Below are 21,849 nucleotides of genomic sequence, written 5' to 3' on the forward strand. Positions count from 1 at the left end.
TGTTGAATACTTCAGCCTGTCGGTGGGATGGTAAGATGATGTGTGCTGCATTAGACTGCAGAGATAAACAACATGATTTGTAGCTGCTTGTGACTGTTAATTACACAAAGAAAAACTCTGGGAACAGTACAACAGATGAAGTTATTTGTAAATCTCTCATTTTCTGTTGGAAATAGTTTCTGTTTGGGGGTTTTAACTCTCAAAATACATAATACAAATGTGGCCATGTTTTCTTTCATGACAATGAGAGTAAGTTAAAAAACCGTAAGTTCTGTATCAAAAGATATCACTGGGCAGTTATCTGTAAAAACAAAGACGCATTTTCTTCCCTGAGAGAAAGTCTCTGGAGTCTACAGTTTCTTTCAAAAAGTTTTATCTTCATTAACATTTTGACATCTCTAAATGACTTAATAACATATTGTAAGAATATATTTCAGCAGAATTTCAACACATTGACTGCATAACTGCAGCAAACTAACCTCAGGATTTTGACAAGTCCATTTTATGAAGAGAAAACAAACATTTTCACAAAGCTCTGTTTTAGAGTGCATGGGGATAATAAGCCTGAATTATAAAAGGAACCATTTGAATGACCGCCTTTGGAGATGACATCTCCCAAGGCATGCCCCAGATTGCCCAAGAGACTTGCAGAGCCATTACTGTGCCAGAGAGACAAGGGGACCGGCAGCCCCTACCGCCCTGCTGTGGTGGGCTATGGGGCAGAGGAGGCGCATGGCAGGGGACCACCAAGTGTTTCCAACCTCCTCCCAGGTCCAGACACATGTTATAATTCACGTTCTGAATACAACACGAAAGCACTATATTGAATGCCATTTTTATAACAAGCTTAACAATAGCAGTAAGATGTTAGGCTTTAGGGTGTGCTTTTAAGAACATTTTGAAGGAGACAGAGGCTGGCGGAAGGGCAATAGACCACAGAGGGAAGTCCCAGGTGCGTTCCTGTATATGCAGACATATCCAGCTTTTTGAAAACTGTTTCACCTCTGTGAAATTTCTTCTGCTTTATTTTTGGATGGATTAGAAATTCATTCTTTATCATATCCTCTTTGCCACCTGAAGCAGAGACCATAAACAACACAACTAATAAATCTAGGGATTCAAACTGTAGCCCTTGGCTGCCACCTAAAGGTTTCATATACTCCTTTAGAGGGATACCATCAGATTCCATTCCTGTGTTTGGAATGGAAAAATGCTTGACTATTATTGTTACAGGCAGTCTCTACAGTCGCTATTGCTGAAAGAGATTAAAGGGGAAAAAAATTACTCTGGAAGAAAAAAAGAAAAACAAACAAACAAACAAAACCCACCAAAGCAAGAAAAAAGGTCAGTCCAACAGTGCTCCAGAAAGAATGATTTCTTCTCTCTGCATGATTTCTTCTTCTTTGGATTTGAAAGCCAATCTAAAAATTAGGGGGAAAAAGTAGTATACATTATTTGGTTTTGGTAAAAGAAGAAAGCCAGAACAAAGAAACAATATAAAAGAAAGCATAAACTACTGAGCAACAGATGTCTCAAGAGCAAAAGGGAGTAGTGTGCCTAGCCACCATTTGGGTACCGCAACGGGGGCAGCAGGCAGGTTGTGTAGGTCTTATGCTCTCCACAGAGGAAAAATTGCTCTCTCTAGGTCGCCTTTAGAAATTCAAGCTACTTGAAAATAGCAGAAGCTCAGGTGGAAAAGAAAACACTGGCCACTGAGTCCTTTTTGGACCAACTGGCAGAACTCTGCCTCAACTCTCTATCTAGCCACAACTATCTATAATTTTCATCAGTTAACTGAAAATCATTGTTTCTTAGTCACAGCGTCTGTACTAGGTGGGCAATGCTGACTTGCTTCACAGATACTTTGAATCGGTTATAAAATTTTCAGTGAACTATCAATTTTACATCATGAAATCATATGTTGGGAAACCTTTTTCTAATGTATCTATGTATCTAGAATTCATAACACTATACAGTGAATGCTATGTTTTGCTCCTTATGTAAGTGGATCTCATCAAAACTTTTTGTTAGAATGCAAAATATAGAGGATCTCAATAAGGAGAAAGAGGGGTCTGAAGTATGTGGCCACGTAGTATAAATGTAAAATTACCAGAGAATCAACCTATAGTTTGAAATGAAGTTGTACTCAACTTTTTAGTGTTAGAGTAATACTAATGCACATTATTTTTATAATTTCTGTGATTTGTTCATCATATGTGTCTTACATCCTGGAGCACAAACAGCAAACAAAAGAATAAATTAAGTAGGAGATATTTCAAGAGAAAAGAAAAAAACACTATACTATCATAGGCTCAAAGAATTTCTGGTCAACAAAAAACTGTATTTCTGCCAGTTTTCATTTTGAAGTTTAATCCTGATTTACACATCCAACTCCATTTTGACTCCCCACAGGATCTGGTCTGTTTTATTTTCCATCTACGCTCTCCTCCTACAGGAATGACACCTCTCATGTTCTTATAGGGAAGTGGACTGACCAACTGACAATGATGCACTAAAAAATAAACCAGGAGTCTACAGAGAACTAGTGGTTTCCACCCACACGTGGGAAGAAGCTTAGTGACGGCATCATTTTGGCCTCCATTATAAAAATGAAAACCCACAAGTAATCAGCAAATTCATAGCTACATTTTCGAGCTGTGATCATAGTGTATTCCCTGGGAGATAGTTAATGGCTAAAAGCAAAAGTTCTAGTCATTTTCTTTTGCCCTTTTGAGTGGTCCATGTGTCTATGTCTTCTGTGGCACACACAGTTATATTTGAGTTTACTACCTTGACCACATCTCTTGAGATCATGACCTTACATGGCAGTTATTATGATGATGGTTTGTGCATAGGTAAGCTGCATGTCACTGGTATTTGCCTGCTTGTGGTGCTGGCTGGTTTTTATTTCAGTTTTGCACCTGTATTTTTCTGTTGAGTGTGGTGAAATTTTAGTTTAGTTTGATGTAATGTAATCCTTACTTGTTTCAGAGTCAGTCAGGACATATCTCCTTTAAGTTAACATTTTGCGTTCCATTTTCTTTCAAGTCCAAGTCATGCAATTTTGTTAATTACCTGTAGAAAACAATTAGAAGACTGATAGAATTTAAATCGAGAAAGAATTACAATGATCATATTTTCTGACCTCCCACGTTATATAGGCTATACAGCTTCATCTAGCAATTTCTCAATTAACCTTAACATTTCTGTTTGATCTACAGTCTGTCTCCTATACAACCATTGGGTCTTGAATTAAAGACCACCCATGATGGAAAATGGTGCCAAAGAAGTCTAATCAGAAACATTTTTCTTCAAACAGTTAGGCTTACTAAATTATTCTACAACCTTTATTTCCCCTCACTTTCCAGTGTTCATTAGTTTCATGTCACATGAGGATTATTTGCTGGTATAGCATCATCTTAACTAAATTCTAAAGGAACAAATTACTACTTTGGCTATAACTTAATTATGTAAAATATTTTCCATTTGAGATAAAAAGGTAAGCTCTGACAAATCCTAAGGTAGCTGTGTCCTTTTATCAAGTATATGCTAACAGCAAGACCTTAATTTTGATCCTCAGTTTATAATGACTCTTTAAACATTGTTGAACAATTCAATTACTCCTAGACTGCCTCAATTCAGGCTAGAAGTGTCTGTCCCAAACAAAGCGGTGTCTGTTCCTTAGCAATACATGAATCCCATAGTCCCTCTCATGCCTTTTCCTGACTTCAGTAACAGTCAGTACCAGATGCTTCAGCAAAGGTAGAAATCATCTTTAAAGGACCACATCACTTATATGGCTGCAGGGGAAATTTCTCTGCAGCCCCAGACAGTGGTTGGTTCTTGCTCTGAAGCATGAAAGCTTACCTCCGTTATGAACTTTTATCCTGGCTAGTAAAATCCTGTCACATAAAATTCATATAAATATCTCATTTATTTTTAAATCCTACAAAGTTCTTATGTGGAGCCAATGAATTCCAGAAGTTAATTATACATTATTTTTAAAAGAATTTTAGCTTTATTATAGCATAAAGGAAAAACAGTAAAACCAATAACTACAACTCTACTGGATCCTGGAATTAGACAAGAGAAGATTTATTTATATGAATAAAAACATTTCAGAAGTAGGGATATCTTTCAGAAGTAGGGATGAACTTGTATGAGGTGCTGCCCAAACATACATGCTCCTATGCCAAAATGATAACAATCTAAAGATAAGCAGGATGTGAGAGGTGAGGAGACATATATACAGACACATATTTGAAACAATTACAAAAATCAGTAACTGTTTTTTTTAGTATTTCTAAATGTCCCCATCTGCCTCCATTCTTTCTTGATTTTGCCATTAAACACTTCTTGATTTATTTTAGTTGTCACATCAGCAGTGAGTCTTGAGCACCAATCTGGTGAGAGAGGGGCGGGGATATGCAGATAAATACCCCACAGAAAGCATCCTGGCTGTAATGTGCACACCACACTTCAAGACTGAGGACAACAGCAGATGAAATCCTATCAGAGAGGCTCAAAACCTTTGATAATTCTGGAAAACATGCACACTCCCTGTCCCTGTTCCCCACCCCTCCCACTTCCCCCCTCTGCCACGCACATACAGAGTTTGCCTGTGGGATTTTTCCACTCACTGGCCACTGCTCAATGCACCAGAATGAGCAGTTTAGCTATGGACAGGAGAAATTATTTGTACCCATCAATCACCCAGTTACAAATTTCTGCATTCTAACTGCAGGATACTTTTGAATCAGATTTATAGAGGCTACACTGTGATAAAAATTAACTTTAATTTCTGTTAAACAATAATAGTGCTGGTTCTAAACCACAACTTAACTTTCCCTTTCAACCTCTAACACTTAATTTCCTCAATAGTTTCTCAGGAGGAACTTTAATCTTTCAGAAGTCCCGAGAAATATTTCCTGCTATTTCTCCACTATATTCTACCTTTTTCTTTCTACCAGTTCCTTGTAAAACATTACACAGGAAACCTCTGGGAAATACAAGTGAGCTAATGGTGACAGGGGCTTACCTGGGAATTTTCTCTGAAAACTTTCCAAAATGTTGTCAAGTCTGCTGTAATATTATGGAATATTTTCTCTTGCCCTTTGGTAACCCAATAGCTTAGATCCTAAGGACAGAGAAGGGGGGAAATCATCATGGAAGGAGGATGAGGGAGAAATTGCAGTGCTGCTTGAGATAGCTGCAGCAGCAGCAGCAGTTGTGACCTTAGGACTCCATTAGGGAAGTGAGAGAAGCAGAGAGGGGGAAGATGGGGAAAGCAAGAGGCCTGTAAAGGAGCTGATGATCCATCCAAAGTGACTGGGGGGAAAAAAAAAACACACAAACATGAGAAGAAAGACTAAAAAAATCATTTTAATACAGGTGAGGAGGAAGGCAGAATGGGTGTAACAGTCTTCAATGAAAAAAAGAGGGCAAACTAAATTTTGAGGAAGAAGAAAATAAAAAAACATGAGGTGTAACACAGTCATTTGATTAGCACCTAAATTGGCTCCCAGCAGTAAGTGGAGATTACATACCTTTTTCAAGAACCAGAGTGAAAGGTAGGAGACAAGCAACAAGAACAAAAGGAAATAGGTGGAGGAAAATGAAAGAAAAACACAAGGAGTGCCAGTGTACTGTGGATAGTTTCAGCTTGCAGTAATACAAAAAATACCTGATAAAAGTGTGTGACTGTTGATGAACTTCACAGTGGCTATTGCCCCTCTATAGAAAAGAAAATGCTATTTGTCACAAACTGTCCTCTGAAATGTGTTTTTTCAGAGGAGTTCAGCAGCCTTAGTGTCTGTGGGTCTATAGCTACACCTATCAAGAGGAAACCTGGCCTTCACCCATCCTCTGTGGAGCTGGAAAACCATACATTTAGCATCAAAATTGGGGTGGGCTTCAGTCCTTTGTGAATATAAAACTAAGTAAAACAATATGCTCTTCATTCTCTGTTAGTCAATGAAGGAAAACAGGAAAATGGCGCAAAGATTAGTAACATGGGGTCTGGTCTTCAGGCAAAAGTCCCACTGAAATAAGGTTAATGCAGTAACTTAACTGGCTTACTGTCCCTCTATCCTATTCCTCCCAGAAATCAAGCCACAGTGCCTGTAAATCTATGATGTAATATCTGGAAAATATTAAAGACAGCATTTAGAACCCCAGGTAAATTTTATACTTTAAAGACAGGCCACAAGGGAGCTCTTCTGTCTGAAGTCAGAAAGGCTCTCAAAGCGCACCCACATGTTTATTTGACAAAGGGAAGAAAACACTTCTATCTGAAATACCAGTTCCGTCACATAAAAAAGCATAGTGGAAGTACCGAAAAATCTTAGTGTAACAGTGTTCTTTAAAACTCTGCATGTGACAACAATTAAAATGTTCTTCTTTCAGAATACATCTGTTCAACTGAATATACTGCTGGGGTTTTTTCAGTAAATACTTCCAGAAAGAGATTATTAGAGCATTTCAATAAACAACCCTAAGCTTTGACTACTTGTTACAATACAGGGTTTTATGCTTTTGAGCATTATAGTTGGACTATATTGATAATCTTTTCTGCTTGCTCTTTTCTAGAAAAATCATCCTACTCTTTCTTAAACAGAGGATGAGGGCATCTCCACTGAGGCCCCCCTCAATGCTAATTTACAGGTCAGCTGTCTGTACTACAGATGTCCTAGGACAGGAGTGCCTGTACAGAGCTTAAAGCATTGGTTTTGACCTAGTAACCCCTAAACAGACTGATACCTTCTCACCCGAGAAGCCACTGCTGTCTCTGTCTCAGTGTAAGATGAGATCACAACTGCCAGATGACCATTTTGGTTGAGAATCCATCTGAATCACAATTTTTTTTTCTCACAGTGGTATGAAATATCTCAGGCTTATTGTCTTATAATGCGAAGTTCTTCAGTGGGCTTCTGGCAAGCACTGAAGCACACAAGGTCAAGATCTGGGATTTCTAGAGGACTACCTACTCTATTTTTAATATACAAATTTTAGAATTCAACTGGTTATGTAAGAAAGGAAGAGAAGTGTACCACTGGAGTTTTGCAAGTAATTATCTACAGAAAAGCAGAAAGGAGGGAATATTGCTGGCACTTAGACCAGAAAAAAATATCATCTTATACTTAAACCCATACAAATAAATGATGAAGAGCAACAGTTAGACACAGTACACACGAGTCATCAGGCTGAATGTATTGAAAATAGAGGTGTTATTCCACCTGTCTCTGCATAACATCGATCAAACTGTTAGGGTCAAGAAGATAAATGCAAAAAGATAATGCTTCAGATGTTGCCAGACTGTTTCATGCAGGCCTGCTGAAGCCACTGAAGTTGCAAACTCAAGTTTTTGTAAACAGGCATGAAATGCCCATGTGCAATCAATGGAGGCCTTCATGAAAAACTCTGAACAGAGTATCAGTAATTTTGGATTATTGCTTTTCCTTAAAATGCACCATTTTCTCTTTGTGCCACATGCATCACGAGGTTCAGTAGCATGGACTGGTAATTAAGGTAGGCATTAATGAAAAAAAATCATGAGAAATATCATTTGGGGGAGTAAATACTCTATTTTAAAAGTCGACATGAGAAGCAATGTGCATTGTTTTAATATATGATATGGAAATACATCACAACTTTGTCAAAATGACAAAATTACATTTTGTTAAAAATTCTGTGTATTGCACAGGGCAGTTGGAATTTTATATAGAATTTTATTGGATATAAAAAACAGCATAGGTGGATTGTTCATAGTCTGCACTGCTGAGGGAGAGGTCTATGATTCCTTGGCAATCTGCTTCTTGGGAAAACTATTGAATTTGAACTGTTCCATCATTTTAAATTGATGGGTTATGAAAGATTTGCAAAATACACTGACTTCTTTATATGAAACAGATGCAGTTTAGATTCAAATGTTGTGTAGAAAAAAGAACCCAAGCTATACCAAATGCAATTGTATCTGATAGACAAGCATGAGATCCTTTTATTTAGTTACATAGCAAAGAAATACAATTTGCATGTCAGTGGGACCAAGTGAAGCCACCAAATCCAAAACAATTACTGTACTCCATCAAGATTTAAAATTATTAAAATAGGCAAGTTGGAGGAACTGAAATTAATTTAAGTATACCAAAATGCTTTCTATGGGGATTTTAATCGTGTCTAAGATGCCATGATAATGTAAGAAATCACATGACAGGCTAATGAACACATAATGCATTTTTCATTTTAAAAAAGTTTTGATATTAGAAGTTGTAAAACACCATCACTCTTCCCTTTGCAATCTTGGTTTGGACTCTCCCCCATGAAACGGCACATCAAAGATGGTTGGAAATATTCAACCAAAAAAGGAACGTGGTTTTTGTAAGAAATGCTTTGGGTTTTTTGACCAGCTCTAGTGAACATTTTCAAAACTGTTTCCTGAAAAGAGAGGCTATTTGCCAGCTCTGTGATAGACAATTATATTTTGTTTTCAATAAAGCAAATGTAAATGTTGGAAAGAACGTACAGTTGTAACACTTCAAGAAACTGGGTATACATGTAATATAAGAACACACTTTCCACCATAAAAATACATAGAACAACTTAGGTTGGAAAAAGCCCCCAGAGGCCCAACTAGCCCTCTGCTCAAAACAGGTCCAATAGATGAGGCTGCTCAGGGAGTGTTGAGTTTCAAATATCTCCAAGGACAGAGATCCCACAACCACACTACTTCAAGCATTCATGGCCCTGTAGGTAGGACAACAGATTGACACTTAAATTCAGTTCCAGTGGTCTTAAACTCCTTGTTAAAAGTCTTTTATGTGACCTTATTCAGTTTCTTCGTTTGTGAAACTCGAATTATTATTCAGATCTCCTGCATAATGTTCTTTGAGATATGGCTTATTGCATTATAAGCACTGTCTAAACAACAATATATTCAAAGATGCTATTGCTGTAAATATCTTTAAGTCTTTGGCTCTCACCATGGGAGGAATGAAGCTAAAGAAATAGGGAGAAGCTGCATGTTACATAAACCAGCAGAATACTTTGAAGAGTTACAGCGGCCTCAACTGATAGAGTCCTCAACTATTGGCACCTTCAGCTCTTGGCTTGTTACTGCTGATACCAGTGACTTTTACTATTCGGGGTGCATAGTTCTCACCCAATATTGGCATCCTTTTCCTCAGTGTTTAAAACAATGAATAGAGTATATTCATTTTGGTAACCTTATTCTTAGATTTTATATTCAAAATTATCACTTTTTTCTTCCACGTTAGACTGTACGTATTGTCTTTCTGCCCAGAATGCCAAATCCTTGGATGTCATTCTCATCACGAGTAGTGCACGTAAGGACTCTGTTTCCTCTTTGTATGGTGAACAGCCTATGCTTAGAAATTCACAAGATAATTCATGCTGTTGAGGACAGAGCCATCTTCTTTACCACGTTTATGAGAATTTAAGTTCTGATCTGATAAAGAGATTCATACAGAATACATCCATATGGAGAGTATTAGCTGTATTGTTCCTCCCATCAGCACTACTTAGGACTATGCAGGTGACAATCCCAAAGTAGAGAGCTCTCACTTTCAGCGACTTTCGCTTCTGCTGGGATTTTGTTTAAAGATATTTGCTTGAAATTCTTTATGTCTCACCCTGAACCCTTTTTTCCAGATACATTTGAATCACCATGAATTTCAACATCATGACCCAGGGGTTAGACATTGTAGTGTCAAATAGGAGTAAACTGAGTTTAGTTCACCTGTCACAAGTGCATCTCATTTCAAAGAATAGCACCAACTGAGCTCTCATGGGACACGCGGCTCACCACCTACGTAGTTTGAAATTGTGACCTCTGAAATCACAGAGCTTTTAGGTCAAGAATGCGACAATATGTGAAGTCACATAGATGCTACCCTTTTATGTTACCATCACCGCATATGGCTTTCTCACATCCCATATCCCCATTTGGGCCATGGCCGCTTGAGGAATGACACTCAAACGTCTGAAACTGGGGATTTCTCCAAAGATGAAGCAGAAAGATGATACGGCATTTAAAAACTCCCAAGACTGCTCCATTGCCGTCTCCTCCTCAGCGACCTTGAACAAACCCATGTGTGCGTTCAATTTCTGACCTTTGACATGCAGATGATAAACCATCCTTATCTCGGCTTCGGGAGGCTTAGCACAGGATCTGAACATGCTTCGGCAGCCTTTCATTTGCCAAGACTGTGAAACAGCACAGTATTTACACTGCTCGCATTTGCATGATTTATTAACGTTGTACCCTGCACAGGCAGACTTGGACGCCGCATCGAGATACTATTTTGGGCTCCTGCACGCACTGACATCTGTTCGGTAGGAACAGAAATGAGGTGATGACACACAGGGATGGCCACGGCTGGCGCAGTGCTCAGCCCTGAGGCCCCCAGGCCGGCGGCCGGCTCACCTACCCCCGCGGCGGGGCCCGGGACCTGGCGGGGCCCAGGTGGGTGTCACCCGGGACCAGGCCACCCACCGCCTCCGCCGGGAGCAGAGCCCTCGCCGGGAAGGCAGGGAGGTGAACGCCAGGAGAGCCGGGGCGCGGGGCCGGGCCGGGCGGTGCGGGCGGGCCGGAGGGCGCACCTAGGCCCGGCGGGGCTTTCCGGGCCCGCACGGCGAGGTACTTTCCGCCCCGGCCCAGGGTACGGTTAACCTTTGCGTTTACTCCCACTTCGCCCGAAGGGGTGGAAACTCCGAGCAGAAATTACTCGGGGAGGGCGATACGAGCGATAAAAGGAGGGGAGGTACTTTGAGGTAACGTGAAGTTACCGGCGACGGCGGGGGGGGAGGGGGAGGCGGTTTGCTGGCCCGTACGAGGCGGGGGGCGGAGGGACGCCCCGGGGGGGGGGGGGGGGGGGGGGGGGGGGACGGGACACGGGACACCGGAGGCGCTTCTGAGGTCCGGGCGCAGCGACGGGGGGTGCGAAGCCGGGGGTGAGGGTCGCCCGAGCGCCTGGGTACGGCGGCCGGCTTCGCGGGGAGAGAGGGCCGAGGCGGCGGTGGGCCAGGGGCGGGCGGCGCAGTGCAGCGCCGTGCCGTGTCGTGCCGTGCCCGCGGCCTTCGCCCGCCTCCCCGCGGCCGCGGGGCAGTGGCGGAGGGAACAATGGGCGCCGCCAGCCGCCGCCGAACAAAGAGGCGCGGGCGGGCGCAAGTGACTTCACCGCCGAGCCCGGCCCCGCCCCCGCCCGCGGAACCGGCCCCGCTGCCGTCTCCTAGCAACCGCGGGGACCCGCCGGCCCGGCGCGCACCGACCGCGGCGGGGCCCGACGGCTCTGAGGGAGGCCCGGGCGGCAGCGGCGGCGCAGCGCCGCCGGCCGCGCTCCCCTGCCCGCCAGCCCCCGCCAAACCGCGGCCCCGCGGCGCGGAGAAGCGGCCCCGGCGGCGGCTCGGGACGGCGGCGGGCAGCGCCCACCTGGCAGCGGCGGCGCCCCGGCGGGGGTGCGCGGCGGGGGCGGCAGGCGGAGGGGGCGGGGACAGCCGCCGGGCGGTTGTTTCCCTGAGGGAGGTGCGGAGCCGCCGCCGCTCCCCGCGCGGTGCGAAGTGCCTCCCCGCGGCCGGGCGCCCCTTGCGCGCCGGGCTGGAGGCGGATGGAGGGAGCCGCTCTCCGCGCTCAGCCGGGGCCGCGCCGCCGCTGCCGGGGGGCCGCCCCTCGCGGGGCGCGGGGGCGCGGCGGGCGCTGCCCCTGAGATGCGGCGGCCTCCGCCCGCCCCGCCGCCGCCGCCGCGCGCCCTACCTGTGCCGGGCCCGCCGCCGCCCCTCCCCTGGCCCCGCCGCCGCCGCCGCCGCCCCCGCGGGGGCCGGGACTGAGCGTGCCGCGGCGCCGAGACGCGGCCCCGAGGAGAGGGCGAGGGAGCGGGAGCGGGAGCGGTGCCGGCCGCGGCGCATGATGTGGGTGCCGCTGCTGGCGTGCCTCACCGCGGGGATCGTCTCCGTGCCCAAGTGCCAGCGCGGCCCTGGACCCCTCCTGGGGGCGGCCCGGCTGCTGGCGGCCGTGCCGGGACTCTGCCAGCGCCGTAAGTTGCCGAGCCCCTCGGGCTGCTCGCCGCGCCCTTGCCGGGCCGGGGTCGGGGTCGGGGTCGGGGTTGGCGCGGGGGCCGGGCGGCGGTGGAGGGCAGGCCCGGGATCGGCGGCTGCCCCCGGGGCACAGCCCTGGCAGCTGGGGCCGCCCGGCGCCGCGGGCACACGGGCGGGGGGTACCTGCTGGGGCGGCTGGCCCCTGCCCCAGCTTCACACCGCCGGAGAGCCGCCCGCGGTTTCATCGCCCGTCCCGGGGGCGTCCAGCCTTTTGGGAGCCGTGGCAGCTTCCCGGCAGCGTGGGGAGCCGGCGGCGAGCGTCGCGCTCCGGCGTGCTGCGGGTCCTGCTTTTCCCCGGCACCCTCTGCAAGCCTCCGGGAACGGCACACGGACCCCCCCCGGGGGTCACAGACTGCGAACGGACAGTTCTTGGGAATGGAAACACTCGTTTTTCTCATCGTTTATATGGCATTTAGTGGCAGGGTTTAAAATGGATAGAGTTACGGGCAGACCGTCTTCTCTTTACCTTGGGGTAGCTGGTGTGCTGACAGTTCCCCGGGAGCTACGGTACCGGTGGTGGCAAAGGCTCTGGTAAATGTGGGTAACCCCTCAAATTGTGGAAGTGCTTCCCGAAACCCCGGGCATCGGTTTTGAGGCATGCAGGCTGAGAGGAGTTTGTGCAAATGTACCTTAGATCGTATAGCCCTTGATCAGACAGAGCTATCAGGTTAGTCAAGTATTTCATAAAGGATCTTACTTGGTGGTCAGAAAAGCAGATCAAGTTGTCAGTCACCTCTCCTATTTTGGGTTTTTTTTCCCCCTTGTGGAATAGTTGCATATTCCAAGTTTAGGCCTGGAGTTAATTTAAAACGTTAACATGTAACCTCTAAAAATAAGATTTACAATGGGTTTCTTAAAAATAAGATTAACAATGTATTAGTCTTAAATTCTTTATTGCATATGTGACAAATTCATGCCTAATTCAGTGGGATTTGCCCAGTGCTATTAAAAACAATGGAATAATTTGTTAACTTTCATAGGATAATTTATTTTGCTTTTTTGGCTTCATATTTTGAATTCAAAACCAAACTAAATGTCAATAGGAAAAATAAAATATAATATTATTAAATTTCTTATGAAACATGACATCTTGTGTTTAGTATCCCAGATTCTTTTTTATGCAGTGTAATTGAGTTGAAAAGCTAATTGAAACTTTATGCAGAGGCTAGTTCTGTGCCTGAGTGCAGTGCTGTGCTTGCTCATGAGTGCAGCTCTTGGGTACACACTAGTGCAAATAATCTTTCAGAACAGAATGCCATAAGGGAGGATCGTGCATGGGGCTTTTGCACCAAAGGGCACTTGCTCTCTTTGTTGTGCTTGATAGTGAAAATATACATGAGTGATACGTCATGGGTTACGTGTTTATTGTGACAACAGCTCCCAGATTGGGCAGACTGTAGCTCAGATAGACCTTGTTTTTTCCTCTTCATTTGAAACCTCTGCTAATTCATGAAAGCTGAAAGTCACACTGAATTCTTTCCTTCATACATAATCACTTTACAGGCTAGAGCCACAGTTGAAGCAAGAAGAGTGTTTTGTTTTGTTTCTCTGTGAATGAACACATTAATTTTTTCATGATAATTATTACTATTGTTGTTGTTGTTGTTGTGTGCTTCTTACTTTTGGTTGATAGCTCTATCAGCCAGTGCAGCACCACCTGGATTCTTTGAACTTCTTCAGTCTGCTCTGAGAGAGACTGGGCAGCAGCTCCGCGTACAGCTATTTGGCAGCACAGCTTTGTTGAAGCAGCCACTCCTCTTTGCTTCTTCCTTGACAGGGCTGGGCATGGAGAAGAGCATCATGCCGATCCTGTGCCATAAGCAAGTTCAGTTTATTTATGTACAGAGTTGGCAGAACCTGCGTATCTGTTGCATTGAATCTCCATTTCTAAAAGAGAATTAATATGAAATGTACATGGAACTCAAGTTTATTCGTTCTTGTTGGAGCATTTGTGGCTCTTCTAGTTGAAAAATGGATGGTTTGATGCTACCTGAGGTATTTGTTCTGCAGACTGCAGTTTGAGATGCAAGTTACCACTTGGGGATAAGTAAAAGGTAGAATTTGGCCCTGGGTTTGGAGTTACAAGGAGTGCGAAAGGAAGTCTCACAATGCTGTAAAGTTGCAAGTCCCAAATTAAAGGTTCTGTAAGCTCAGATAAAAAGGTTAGTGTTGCCGCCTCCTACAAAGGGTTCCTTGTTCAGTAAGTCTCACCAAAGGAACTTTGCAGTTCATGAAGCCAACTAAAACAAATACCTGACATAAGAATGAAGCTAGTTGCATAGTGGTTTCTGCAGATCCCAAGGTTGTATTTGAACACTAAAATCTGACAGACTCCTGAAGATGTAAACCAGTAAACTGAATAAAAGCTGAATTCTGCAGCGAGAGCACGTGTATGCATTGTGTTAACCAGTTGTGTAAGTGCTCCCTTCAGTGGAGACAGTCAGTTCCCTTTCCTTGTTCAGAAACTAAACTGTTGAAACCCTTTGGTTTTTATCTGCTGTATAAGCTCATGGAATATGTAAATTTAAATACTGAGGAATGACTGATTGGTCAAGGTTAACAGAGGACATTGGTTCAAATCTCAGCAGTGTCTCAACACCAGTTTTTACATATATTAAAATTTGAAAACTAAGGTATTTGGTGCTCTTAGAAATATCTGGGTAGTCATTCCTGTATGAAGCTGAAGTAAACATGATGCATAGGGATGGGATGGCATGAAAATCTTTATCCCTGATTTAAGAGTTGGAGAACAGTCACAGAATTCTGTTACGTAGTCATGGTTGACAAATCTCTTGACCCTTTAAAAGTTGGTATTTTCAGTCTTCTTTAGAGTGTCATTTGGAAAGATAGTTAGGGGATCTGGGAAAGTAGAAGATCTGTGATCATGGCAGGGACAACTGTTAATTGATTTATCCCAATAGCATAACTTCTGATGCCAGATTCATTAATGTTCCCTCATCTGGGTCTTTGATGTTTTGCCAGTCTTGTCACGTCAGATTCTCATGTGTGTTCCCTCTAGTTAGAAAGTTTCATAAATCATTACTGTGTTACTTCTCAAAGGAATAGGAAAAGTCATTCAAACCACCCATGGAAGAACTGTTTTTGAAGAGAGGTGGTCAGGAAATGTCCCTGCACACAAAAAAAGCTCTGAAATAAATGAAACATCATGATAGTTTTAACTGGTGTTTGTCTGTTGATTTCTCTTCTGTGCTGGCCCCTTTTGGGGCTCAGTGGAAGAAGCTGTGTTGTATGGGATACTCAGCACTGAAACAACTCTGCTTTTCCTAAGGCTTAAAACAATCCAAGAAGAAGAGAAAACCCATTTTTAATTTCCTGAGTCTGCGTGGGTGATCTGCTCCCTAGGGGTATTGGACCATCTTTGTGAAAGCCAACCTGGGTGTTTGAGAGGGCTGTAAGTTGCAGTTCTGAGGAACAGCGAGGGGGAGGTTTGCTTGTCTGCACATTGCCCAAGGAGCATATTATGCCAATGGTATGCATAAATTTGCTTTGCAGATTGTACACTTCTCATAATCTGTTGCAATTTCATGTCTCTTCAGGGGTTTTATGTGGTGGGATTTTTTATTTTATGGTTTTTGCAAGTTGAATGATACTGGTGGTAGCATTTATAGTATTCACAGTGTTTCCATGCTACAGATATTTGGGATGGGGTGAGACTGGGAAAAGAGGAGATGGGCAGTTTGCCAACAAGAAGAGCAATAACCATACTCCTGGTGCTCTGGGAAGGTTGTCTCCTTGTCATTTAGAACATGCTGCTGCTGAAGGAAACCGTGAAGTCAGCCTGAAGATTGCATGAAGCAGGAATACTCTGCATAGCAGTTTGAAGAGGCAGTAGCTTCTTTTCTGGTCCTTAAACTTTCAAGGGCTGGAACTGCAACAACTGAGCGAACAGGAATTATACCCCATTAGTCAAGAGACCTGAATAAATAAATTTGATTTTGCATTAAAGTACAATCTAAGTTTAATTTACCTCCACAGAGCATCAGAAAGATGTCAGATTGTGAGCTTTATGGAAGCTTAAGAAAATCTTCATCGAATAAACTGTCATCTGGTTATATATTCAACAACAGGACATTAAAACGTCAGATTATAATCTTCCTTATACTTCACAAAATGCATAAATGCTGGTAATATTTTTCAAGTCCCTAGAAGGAACTCGTGATGACATGTCCATGTTAATTGTGTCTTGAACTTGAGACAATTTGTATTAGTTACTAATCTACAGTAGGAAGTATGAGAAGAGAAACATAAGATAGTATATTTACAAATTGTGTAAATTGACATGGGCTGCTGATAATTTATCCAGGCTGTTCGAGAAAGTCAGATTCATCATTATTTTGGGGAGTAAGTCCTCAGAAGCTAGGGATCTCACTTCTTTAGAATAGGCCTGATGTAAGAAACGTTAGCCATATTGTACAAATAAAATCTACACTATATACATGAATTATTTGATTTCTCATCAATGTACATTTTAAAAACTGCATATAGCAATACCATACTTTTTTAGTATTGGGATAGGTGTATCTTAGGCAGTGATTGGGATTTAATGAGTTCTGTCGGGGGTAGGAGGGACAAGCAGAATGGCTTCGTGTCCTGAGGTTTAAAGTGTGCTCAGTGTTCTTAAAATACATTAATGACACTAAAATCATATGTTTTCAAGAATCATATATGTGAACTATCCTATGCTTTTACTGTAACTGGTAGTGCAGACATTTTGGTGTAAATCTGGCTTCTCAAGTTGAATGTACTGAAAACAAAATTCTGGAGAAGAATATTGATTCCTTTCTGTTAATAAACTTTTCGGGTTTTTTTAATCAAATTCTTAAGGCCTCAGTGTTTCTGTTTCTACTTACGTCCCCATTTTCAGCAAAATCTGTCTTCAAAGTTCCTGTATGTGTCCATTACTAATTGCTGACTTCTGTCTAACCAGAGGAAAGATGTAATACTTCTTTCTGATCTGCTTAAATAGGCATACTTTATGATGGACAAAGTAGGATATGGTCTGTTATTCTTCTCTAAGCACTTGAATTTTATTAAAAGATTCAGTTTTTTTCTTTTGGCAGTTTACATAAATGGACTTGGGCTATTTAGTTTAGCTTTTGGGAGGAAGTGGAGCTCTAATGAATTAGTTCACTGTCCACTGTAATGGAACCTTTCTTCAAGAAGAAAAGAAAACTTCTTGCCAGCCATTCAGGATTCCCCCTTGTTCTGGTGGCAGAACAAGAATAACCCCTTGAGCAAAATGTAAGTGTTTCAGGATGATCGGAATTTACAGCATTAGAAAGCTGCCAAAAAGGCAACTTCTAGCTGAGGCTATATTTGCCTAAATTCAGAAGTTTGAAAAGCTCATAATTGACTTTTTTCTTCATATGTTTCTATGCTTCCCATGACTTCATTGTCATATGCCTGCAGCGATTTCTGCCTGCTATTACCCATGGTGACAGTAATGAGTCTGAAGTATTTATAATTAGCAAAAGATACTAAGGCAGAGATTTTAACTGTAATTATTGGAGGAGGAAAATTCTGTAGCTTCAGGCAGGTGGACTGATGTTCCTGGATGCTGGATTTTTATTTTTTCTTCAGGCCCCTTCTCTGCCTGCTGACTTGGGAGTTAAGTTGTTAGCAGCAGTATTTCATTGGGTTCAAATCTTGAAAACTTAAGTATTTTTGGTATTTTGCTGTTGTTGTAGCTGTGTTATGAATACAGCTGCATGATGTATGGTGGCATCACTAAAGTAGTCCAAGTCTGATTAAACCAGCAACTGCCCTTTCCAAAATAAATTCTGTTCCTTCTTGGTCTTCAGAGGAATTAGGCTAAGTGAATTCCACTTGTTCTCCTGTGCTTAAGAGTACGATTTATTTCCATTTCATGTCTGCAGTGTGACTGGGGTTAGTACTGTCCTGAGGACAACTTGCTTCTCTGAGATGAGAGCTTCTTGCTGGAAAGCTGAACTGAGGTCTCATCTTCTTACACAAACAAGACTCCCAAGAATTAAGGAAACTTGATTCAACTTACACTCTGGCATAAATGATGCAAAATTACCTAAATAAAACTGATGTCATCACCAAGCATGCTCTTCCAATCTAAGCAAAACTGTTGGACTGCATTTTGCTGTCAAAAATGTTGTGGCATTACTTCAGAACATTAAATAAACCACTACCTGTTTAAAGTCTAGAATTTGCGTGTTTGAAGGCTGTCCCTTACAGAGCATTTAAACTGCACCTGCAGACCATACGCATATGTAAATACTTACTTGTAGAAGCACAAGCAGAAGCTTGCATTTAAACAGTGTATGTGCACCAATAGTTACAGTTTGTATGCGAGTCTGCATATTTTATAGCCTGCAGTCATATTTTGTGTAATCTTTTCCCCCAGATTATAAAAACCTAACAGGTTTATATAAACTTAAAAAGGAGGTTGGCCAGTGTCTGTTCCTAGACAGGTATGGTTGGGTTTTGGGGTTGGGTTTTTTTAGAATGTTTGTGAACAATGCACATATCTCCTTTTTGAGAAACTAATTTCTCACTATTCCCTTAGGAGATCTTTGTGTTCATCCATTTTTGATGTATATATTCAGAAAGCACTGTAGTTTAACTCACCTATGAAGAACTTGTAATTCAGCTGTTAATCATCAAATGGGATCTTAAAGAGTTTTCTGTGCTGTTATCACACAGTTAATTAAAATATGACATCTAACGGTTTCTGCATTCAACGAGCATAAAAGTAACCAAAATAATTTAGAAGAAAATTCCAGAGAGGTTTTACCATATTCCATTTGTCTTGGGGCCAGTAACCATGTTTGAAGATTGAAGACCTTATTTAAAAGCAAATTACTGAAATAACAAACACCAAACACTTTGTAGTCCAGAAGGCAATAGCATTTTTAAAATAGCCCTGATGAATAAATGCTTCTCCCAAACTTGTGGACTACAAACTACAAGTCCTTAAGGGGAGTGGTGGTTGTCCTCTCTGATACCAGTCTTAGCTTGTATTTAATTTTTTTGAGGTTTCCTCATTGTGAGTGTAAACTAAGTATTATGCATTCAGTGTTTTGCTTTAACCCTGACATGTCATCCTAATATACACAGGTGCACAGTGTTTGGTTTGGGGCTTTTGGTTTGTTTCAGGAAAAACTTGTGCAGAAGCACAACTTGGTTATTATTTTGTGTTCAGAATTGAGAGACGGGTTCCATTAGGTTTTCAGCTTTGAGAGTTACAGTCTGAAATGCAGAGTAAGTTTGTTCCAACTCACAATGTATGCAGATAAAAGTGAAGTGAGCTGTTTGCATTGCTGTGGACTAAGAACCCGTGGATCGGGTAGTCTATGGTGACACTCCTTGGGAAGAAATAGCTCTGAGCTGTTGCCCATCCTCTGCACTGTGTCTGGGCTTGTGAATGAAGACACAGTGCCAGGAAGAGGTAGTGCTTTTATGGGACAGAAAGCAGCAATCTGAAGACTAGATATGCAATAGAAAGGTAGATTAGGGAGGCGATTGGAGGTTGAGGGCCTGGTTTGAGGAGGTCGAGCTATAGAAGATGGTGGGAGATACGGTTTGGGCTCGTCTTTTATTCAAGGTTGAAGCAGTCAAAAAATAGTCATTTGTGTCGACGTTTATATTCATCATGATCTCATATTTAGGTAAAGACTTTATAGTATACACAGGAATATACTGACCATTCTAGGTTCTTGATGTGCTACTTGCTAGCAGTGCTTACTAATACACAATAAATTAAATTAGCAATGAAATATGGCAGTAGCCATTCCAGGCTTCACTCAAACAGCATGACTGTGTCCAAGCTGGCCAACTCCAAGGGAGATTCTAGCAGCTGAAATGACTAGCGTGTAATGATTCCTATGCCCATGTTCCATCCTAGGAAACAAGGGAATTAACACAGCTCCACACATCCTGAAGTTCCCTTTAAATCAAGGGATTTAATAAAAAAAGATTTAAGCTCTCTGGTTCCATATGCTTTGCATTTTTATTGGTGCAAAGCTGTGCAAACAGGACAATCAAACCTGTGCCATAAAAGCAAATGGCTGTGGGAAATGAGTCTCTTCTAATGATATAATCAGAGTAAATTGTCCTGTGTGTGTTTATTTGCAAGAGACAGAATAGGTTGATTTCAGAAGCCAAATAGTGTTTGACTCATTGTTTGCAGGCATGGATTGCATCAACAAAATTTAACCATCTCCCCTAAAAGCAGGAAGTTCCATAGAAAGGAGAGGCTACAAATAAAGTTGGCCAAGATACAAAAATTGTGTGTTGTGAAAAATTTCAAGGTTACATTGCTTGTTTTCATTCTGTATTGCGGCTTGGGAACAAAGTCAGTCTGGAGCAGTCAATAGCTCTGTCTCCCACCGTCAAGGTCATGTTTGAGGCTGTGGTTTGAATGTTGTGTTTGTGAGTTCTATGTGTAACCAGTAGCTATTTTGGGTAGTACCTTTTCCAAAATGCTGCTGTATTCATCTTTCTGACAAAATAAAAAAATCCTCTAAACTGATGTGTATACATGAAAAACTTGAGTTTATATGCATCTGTGTGAGGCTTCTGTTCTCCAAGTTCTCCTCTTGAATCATGTGCAACATTTATATGTAATTAAACTTTTCAGAGAGATGAGGCTAACACACGTGTAGGCTCAGAGAGGTATCAGGAGTACCTCCTTGAAGCCTAGTGTCTATATCATTCCCTAATTATTGAAGTTCCCAACACTGCTTGGGAACTCCATCTCCACATGCCATTACACAGCAGACTTCTGTCATTTGCTGTCCTCCAGCATCAGCTACGACTGTCCTTTTCTGCCAGAGCTTTTCTAATGCTGTGTTGAGAGAGGTCTCCCCCTTTTCCTCCTCCCTCTTTGCATTGTTCAGCTGATATCCAGCATCTGTTCTCTTGAGTGACATCATTCAGAGTTTGCACAATCTCCAAAAAGGGAAGATCTTGGTTATTTTACTGCATAGCTTGCAAAAACATGATGAACTCTTATACAGTGAGGCATACTGCTGCGTCACTTTGCATTTTGATGGCTTTTTTTTTGTATCATTCATGTTGCTCTCAGTAATGCCCCTCATGTTCATAGGGTACTGTGTTCATATGGCAATGCAGATTAATTGGGGAATCCCAAAAGTATCAGGGAGATATTGGCAGAGTTAGGAATGGGAGCCTGTATCAGTCAACAGGACTTGTTCGCTAGTGATGTTTTTCACTGCATTTATCCAGATGTGCAGGTATACTTCTTATTTATGTCTCATTTATATCTCTTCTCTATAACCACATTACGGTTTATCTCTTCCAGTATACTCCAGTTTGTCTTTTTAGGAACACTGTAACACGTTATTTTTTTTTTTTTTTTTTTAATGACTAGTAGAAAAAGAGAGTCTAGGGTGGTTTTTTGTTTGGTTTTTTTTTTGTTTGCTTGTTTGTTTTAATGCAAAGGTGGTTTTACTCGCCATGTTTACAGAAGTATTTTTCCTTTTACTTACTTGCCAAATTTACAGAAGTATTTTTCCAGAGCTTGAGATTTAACAGTGCCAGTCATGTTTTGCACCTTTCTTTTACACATCTTATTTTCTTAGCAAGCACACTTGTCTATTACAAGATGAGTTTTAGTTTACTGCTGCTTCTCTTGCTGGTAAAGGATATTTTCAAATCAGTGTGCAGCTTAGCTCCTGTCTGAATAGTGAAACTAAAGTGGACAACCATTAATAGAGAAGTGAAACCAAT

General features: G+C 42.3%; 1 protein-coding gene and 1 long non-coding RNA gene across 7 annotated transcripts in view; one reads left to right on the forward strand and one right to left on the reverse strand.

Annotated features, from left to right (window-relative positions):
• Positions 1-969: 969 nt before the first annotated feature.
• LOC141934083 (uncharacterized) lies at positions 970-3,078 on the reverse strand. Its single transcript, XR_012626277.1, has 3 exons — positions 2,983-3,078; positions 1,329-1,421; positions 970-1,074 (listed from the first exon to the last, which is right to left on the reverse strand). It is a non-coding gene; the product is annotated as an uncharacterized LOC141934083 (long non-coding RNA).
• An 8,706-nt stretch (positions 3,079-11,784) lies between these two features.
• Positions 11,785-21,849, forward strand: part of ITGB8 (integrin subunit beta 8) — a 49,276-nt gene continuing 39,211 nt past the window's right edge. For all 6 annotated transcript variants that reach the window (XR_012624801.1, XM_074837013.1, XM_074837053.1 and 3 more), the window contains exon 1: positions 11,785-12,047. Coding sequence is in view for 5 of the 6 variants with exons in the window: in XM_074837013.1 (XP_074693114.1) it covers positions 11,918-12,047 (130 nt within the window). In the remaining variant the exon portion in view is untranslated. The remainder of the gene's footprint in view (positions 12,048-21,849) is intronic.

This window comes from Strix aluco, chromosome 1 (assembly GCF_031877795.1).
Source record: "Strix aluco isolate bStrAlu1 chromosome 1, bStrAlu1.hap1, whole genome shotgun sequence".
NCBI classification, from domain to species: Eukaryota; Metazoa; Chordata; class Aves; order Strigiformes; family Strigidae; genus Strix; species Strix aluco.